Source organism: Solanum stenotomum, unplaced genomic scaffold (assembly GCF_019186545.1).
Source record: "Solanum stenotomum isolate F172 unplaced genomic scaffold, ASM1918654v1 scaffold32535, whole genome shotgun sequence".
Taxonomy (NCBI): domain Eukaryota; kingdom Viridiplantae; phylum Streptophyta; class Magnoliopsida; order Solanales; family Solanaceae; genus Solanum; species Solanum stenotomum.
Genome location: NW_026032000.1, coordinates 112,811 through 119,455, shown reverse-complemented (window position 1 = coordinate 119,455; position 6,645 = coordinate 112,811). Strand labels below are relative to the sequence as shown.

At 35.4% G+C, this 6,645-nt stretch overlaps 1 protein-coding gene across 1 annotated transcript; it reads right to left on the bottom strand.

Annotated features, from left to right (window-relative positions):
• Window positions 1-248: 248 nt before the first annotated feature.
• Window positions 249-6,394, bottom strand: LOC125852112 (beta-amyrin synthase; the record flags this gene model as incomplete). Its single annotated transcript, XM_049531846.1, has 18 exons — window positions 6,317-6,394; window positions 6,028-6,247; window positions 4,713-4,898; window positions 3,968-4,057; window positions 3,563-3,760; window positions 3,147-3,231; window positions 2,901-3,067; window positions 2,567-2,755; window positions 2,355-2,468; window positions 2,139-2,258; window positions 1,931-2,053; window positions 1,737-1,835; window positions 1,555-1,611; window positions 1,414-1,460; window positions 1,186-1,329; window positions 927-1,104; window positions 445-525; window positions 249-343 (listed from the first exon to the last, which is right to left on the bottom strand). Coding segments are annotated over exons 2-18 (2,174 nt in total), but the record flags the coding sequence as incomplete, so codon positions are not given.
• Window positions 6,395-6,645: the final 251 nt, after the last annotated feature.

Genomic DNA, 6,645 nt, shown 5'->3' with positions numbered 1-6,645 from the left:
TTAAAAGTATTTCTTACTTTCTTAAGCTCGTGTCCAGTCAAAATGTGTCACATAAAATGAGACGAGGAGAGTAATGCCTATTTTGTTTACATATAGTTTTTGGTAGTTTGAAAGAGCTTTTCGCTTTAACAATCAATATCAATCAAACACAACTCGATCTTAAACTAGTTTGTATCGACTATATGAATCTTCTATCCGTTTTGTTTAAATCCCATCCATTTCAATCCTTTGTTTAGCTTGTAATTTACAGAGTGATTACCTGCTGTGGGAAGTCACCATCTTCCATCTGAGAATTAATCAACAGCTTTGCTGCGCGGTGGAGGGGCCTCGGATCTCTATCAACCTGTCCAAATGAGGAAGTTGGTAAATAACTCTTGAACAAGAAACTTTTTACTATGATGGTGAATAAATTCAGCATTTTACTACTAGTAACAAGGAATTCACCTGGCCAGAGTGAATCAATCCCATCAATGCCCATGCAGTTTGTACAAGATTTGAGTCGTTTGTTTCGAGTTCTCTATATATCTGTTTTGATCAAAAACAATACTCAATCACAGTGGCTTTTCGACGGTCATCTAACTAGAAATTTTGTAATGTAGGTGTCTAGTTTATCATTTTCTAAGTTGGAATGTTCCACTGATATAGTGGAGATGAGTTGAGGTGTCTAGATGTGCATACTCAAATTTGGAGTGTTCGGTTGCCAGTTGAGTCCAAGTTAAAGGCACTATCTTCGTATGAAGAGGATGCATCTTACCTAAAATATCTGACCCTAACTATGTAAAGATCGAGACATTGTTGTTGTTGTTGTCGTTCTTCAACTGGGGAAAGGGTGTGGAATTTAAAAATAATGCATCAGACTTTAGATGCAGATAACTTAAATGTGCTGACAGAGAAGTCCTGAGGAAGGACTTTTACTTTTACTTTACCTTGTCTGGGCAAGAACGGTAGCTTTCGCCCCAGCCACCATCGGACCTTTGTGTTCTTAGCAGAAATTCAACGCCTTTACGAACAGCTGCACAGTTGTTGTAGGACTTGCCTGCTGCAGCAAGCCCTCCAAGAGCAAACCAGGAACCATATGTGAAGCAAACACCCCAGTTACCATACCTGTTAACATGATTACTCATGTCATATGTTATCGAACTATTTGTTGTAAATTCAAGAACTCGGAAAAGAAATATAATATACCATGAACCATCAGGCATTTGTACATCTTCAAGATATTTAACAGCATTATCAATGAATATGTTAATCTCCTTGGTTCTGTGTCCAGGGTACAGCTTCTTAAACAGAACAAGTGCTTGAATTGATGAGGCAGTGCATTCGACGTACCTGGATTGACATTTAATCAGTGTCGAGCTGTAAAACGGAAACTAACAGGAAAAGGGAAAGAGAGAGGAACTATAATGATCTTACTCATGCTCAATGACAATGTCCGCGAAAAATTCAGTAGGATTGAGCAGCTGTCAGTGAATAAAACAGAACAAGAAAGTTAAAATGGTAGAAGGTTTTTAACAATCTTGAAATAAATCACAGAAATAGGAATATTGTGTTTACCTCCAAATATTCAGAGGCTCCTGCAGGTTCCCATGCTGCTAAACCGCCATTTTTGCTCTGTGATTTTATTTAAAATGGATCTTATTATAACTTTAAGATATAGGTTTCTCTTGAATTTTTTGGCAAAAGCAGAAAACAACTTCAGTGATTAATGATTTGAGGGCACATCTTTCAGTGTTTACCTGTAATGAAAGAATAACATTCACCGAGTCATACAGTCGCCCTGGTTCCATTGCCTGACCGACTAATTCACGAGGCATTGTAGAGAACAGAAGGCAGCACTAGACAAACAAAAGTTAAGGAAAAATTAGGCAAACTTTCCAGCAATCATCTTACCATTTGTCAGCAAATTACAAGAAATTGAACTTTGAGATACCTTTAATGCTTCAGCAGTGCAATCAGAGACTTGCCATCCATGATCTTGATCTGAAAAAGTCCACGATCCTTTTGAGATATGTCGATACATCCCTTTGAAATCACCAGAAGGATTGTCCGTCACCTACGAGAAGACTCTCACAGTGTAAGACTTAGTTGAAACAAAACCATTCGAACAAAGTTCTCATTAATTACTTAAATATCCAAACCTGAGATTGTTTTATAAAGTCATGTCCTTTCCTAAGAGTATCTGCTATCTCATCAGTCATCTCACTGGCCAATAGTGCTTGAATAGCAAAACCGGTATCCCATTCTTGACTACCAAAACTCTGAAATTCAACGACAAATACTCGCCTATTCAGTAACAACAGATCCTATTCTTACTTATTCTGGTTTGTCCAATAGTATAATTCAGATTTACAGACCTGCATTTTCATTCCATCTTCAGCTACCCATAAATAATCAGGGATCCTAGCAAGATGTTTTTTGAAATAATCGCCGTTAGGATCCTCGACCCAACAAGCAAGCATGCACAATACCTACACCATCCAAGTGTTTCATTAGTGTCTAACAATAGAAGTCATTAACAAAATGCAGGTAATTCTGTAATCTGTTCAAAATGATTTAGTTGCCATACTTTTTCAACACATCCAATGGTGATGTATCGACTATTCTCGTCTTCATAGTGTATGTGTTGCATGGTAACTTCAAGAGCTTTGTTTCTCAGCTTGTTGAAAGGCCAACGGGTCAATAGAGGCTCGGTACATATGTAGAGACTGTCCCACATCAAATCTTGAACCAATGGATGAGGGTAATAGAGATCCTCCTGCAGCAACAAGTTTGTGTTTGAGCATTTGTAGAAGATGGTATGATGTAGACACTAACTTCAACACTGAGGACTCGTTTGGTTCGTAAACAAAGTTATACAGGGAACTTTATGTCAATAATCAAACGACCTTTGATAGTCATACCTTTGCACATACATGGCGCACTTTCTTCCAGTTAATTTCATCGTATGGTTGATCATATAACTCTTCCCTCAGTTGCAAAATGAGAGGCGTGATTGGACCAACAAATCTCTTCCCATAGAGGTAAGACATCGGCATGTAGACCATTCGACAGTAACACCACATTTTTGCTGCATTTAAGTTATGTGTCAAAATACGAGGTAGATCGAAATGCTGCATAGCAAATCCTGAAAAAAAATATTAACCAACCTGGATGCACGGGAAGAAAAGATGGAAGAATCCAAAATTCAGGTGGCATTGGATTGGTTCCTATCCATTCAAAAACTCCAAGAATCTGATTGAAAGAAGGGGAGATTTCTTAGCTCGAGAAGACAACGTTGCTCGAACCCTCCAAAAATGTTGCCGTGCCCATGCCATACCCTTCAACTGCACTACTTTTGAAGGATCCAACACACACAAAACGACATTTTTGAAGAGTCTGAGCAAACATAGCAAGAAAACATACATGACACTAGAAGGTTATTTGACAAGGGGGAATGATATAATTCACTTAGTTTAACATGAAATACGTAACCATCCATTATATGTTATAACAGGTTAAATTATATTGATAGGATATAGACTTTGTACGCAATCATTGTATATAAGTTAAATCATAGTCATACCGAGAGCCATGTTTTTCCCCAAGAAGGAATTGCAGTGACACTACCATGATCAAGAATCCATTTCCTTGCTCTAGCACAAGCATTGTTTACGCCACCATCTGGTCCTTCTCCAAGGATCCTCATGCAAATGTAACTCAGAGCTGTACAGAACATAGTACTGTGACCTTCTATATGCAAACCCCATCCACCATCTTCATTCTGAAACGACGTCAGCAATTCAGAAACGAGTTTAAGTTCTATACACTGACATCATACACTATCTATAGTAATCTTAAATTGGTAACATAAAGATGCCAAAAAATTTAACTCATACACATTGTCATTGTATATAAGTTAAATTCTTTAGGAATCAGCAAAGTAAATTTTGATAGAACAGTATACTCATTGTGACATTATGTCGTATACCTGATGACAGTATATATACCGAAGAATTTCCTTTCGATGTTCAGCTGGGAATACAGTATTTAGATGCCCAGTGATATACATACACATGACCTGAATTTCAGGGTAAAAATTAGCTTTAGCATATCCAAGTTCCAATTATGCAAAGAAAAGGAAGTAAAAATACATTAACTTATGATAGTTGCTATCAAGGGTGGATCCAATGTTTCACAACAAATTCATCTGAACTCAATATTTCGACACAAAATATAGATTTTTATGCCAAAACTCAAAAAAATCTAACAAATCTTAAAAGTACATTTGTACAATGTATTCAATGCCAAAGAAAAACTTAAAAAGTACTTTTTTTTAGGATTAATACATAGATAAACACTTTAACTCGACCCTTAGACTCCAACTTTCAATATTGTAGTTTAGATACCTCAACTCATCTCCATCGTATCAGTTGAACATTTTGAACTTACAAAATAATTATCTAGACACCTTCAAAATTTATGTGTCACATCAGCACATCAGATGTCCACGAGACATATTGGAAATGAGTTGAAGTGTTTAGTTATCAGTTGACACCAAATTAAACTGTCTAAATGTGTACTCTCAAAATTAAACGTTGCTTACTTGACTAAGGTCAAATTTAAATGTTGCTTACTTGACTAAGGCCAAATTTAAATGTCAACACCACTACATACAAATTTATTTATAATTATCTTATATGTGATTTGATCGCGTAAATATAAAAAAAACTTACCAAAGGTGGAAGAAAAAACAAAGGACCAGCATTTTCAGCAGGCCAATGACCATCACTAGCCTGTAAAGCTGAGAAGAAATTAACTGCTCTATGCAATGCAATTGTAGCAACTTCATGACTAATTTCTTCATCTTCTTCAACTTTTACTGCTGGAATTATTTGTTTGAAATTTTTCTCTCCAAGAAACTGTAAAAAAAAAAGAAATTGTTAGTGAAATTTAATTTGCTAAAAAAGATTAATTTTTACTTAATTTTTTCAGGTTACTAATTTCACTTATTATGATTTTATCATTTGTAAGTACTCGAATAAAATTATTTTTTAGAAAGCGTTTTACTTGCAATGCGGTCGAATCATTAATGTTTAATTTGAATATATTGTATACAGTATTTCAACGTAGCTTTGACCGAATTCTCTATTTCTATATTATAATGGATGATAAAAACATGTTGACTCTACCAACTCAATTTAGTTTTATTAAATAATAATCACTACTTGAAGTCAAACATTCGATGATATCGAACATTATAACTTTCTTTTTTTCCTATGGCTCTATTAAATTTAGATTTGTGTGTTATAAAGTTCATTTTTTTTTTTGGAACTTTAGTATAAACCGCAATTGCTATAACCTCTATCATAGCATTTACCCTTCGAGTGAGCACTTTGTGCGCATGGGGTAAACTCCCTACTGTGTAATAACCTTCAAATCATATTAGGGATGTAAACCGTTCTAGGCAAACCCTATGCGATAAGTTCGACTTAGAAGGCATTGAGGGGGGATCAATCCCGGGTCATCCGTGTGGATGACCATCCTCCAAACCAACAGATAACTCAGTTTCAGCTTGAACTCAAAATAAATAATTAATGAGGGAGGAATTACAATATATTATTTATTATTGTTGTTGGTCTATATTATTTATTATTGCTACTAATCCACAAAGTATATTAGGGTCTTCCTCTAATAGACTTCATTTTTTTAGTCTTTCTCTCTTGTCTTTCAAGTCTTAATGGACATCTTTTTCATATACCCCACCCCCACCCACCCACTTTTAATGATTTAATTTGGGACCGAAATATAGAATATGAAAAACGAGTCGTGTCATCAATTTAATTCTCTTGTGTAGGTAGATGTTGCCTGATAGGACTGATAATAATACACTGTGTAGGACGGAGTAAGGGTCCTTTTCACCTCTAACGAGTGGTCCGCAAAAGACTTTCTAAATGGGATAAGAGAATTTGGGATCGTGACCGTGATATATATATATATTCGTGGACTAATTTTATTATTTTAATCTTTAAAAAAGAGATGGTTATAAACCTGCATTCGCCAAAGAAGATCACTACTAGGCTTGACTTTATGACGATTATTCCAAAATTGTTGACGGGCCTCTTCTATCTCAGCCCGTTCTTCTATCGTTCCAGCATTTGGATCGAACTCCCACGTTTGTCGTCCAACATAGTTGTTTGTGCTGTACAAATATGGCCCATTTTGCCCTTCAGCAATCTTCAATCTCCACATCCTTAATTTCTTCTTCTACCTTTTAGCTTTAAAAATATGTCAAAATATCTTCTATTTATATAATATATATATATAACAAAAAACTAACCTTGTATGTATAATGTTTGGAAAATGATTGAACGTTCGAATGAACTCCTTCTGTCCTGACGTTTACCACCTCAACAATAAAATATATTCAGTGTACTTCCGCAAAGAAAGTATGAAATTTGAAATATATGTCACCCTTACGTACCCAATCTATCTTTATAGGGTAGAAAAGTTGTTTTCAAAAGACTCTCGACCAAAAAAAAGTGATGAAGAAGGGAAAATTTTATATATACTTACTAGGATTATATGTAGAGTTCTTGGATATGGAAATAAAATGAGTGAAAATTCCACTTAAATAATAAGAGGAGTTTCTGCTGAAAGAGTGTAAGG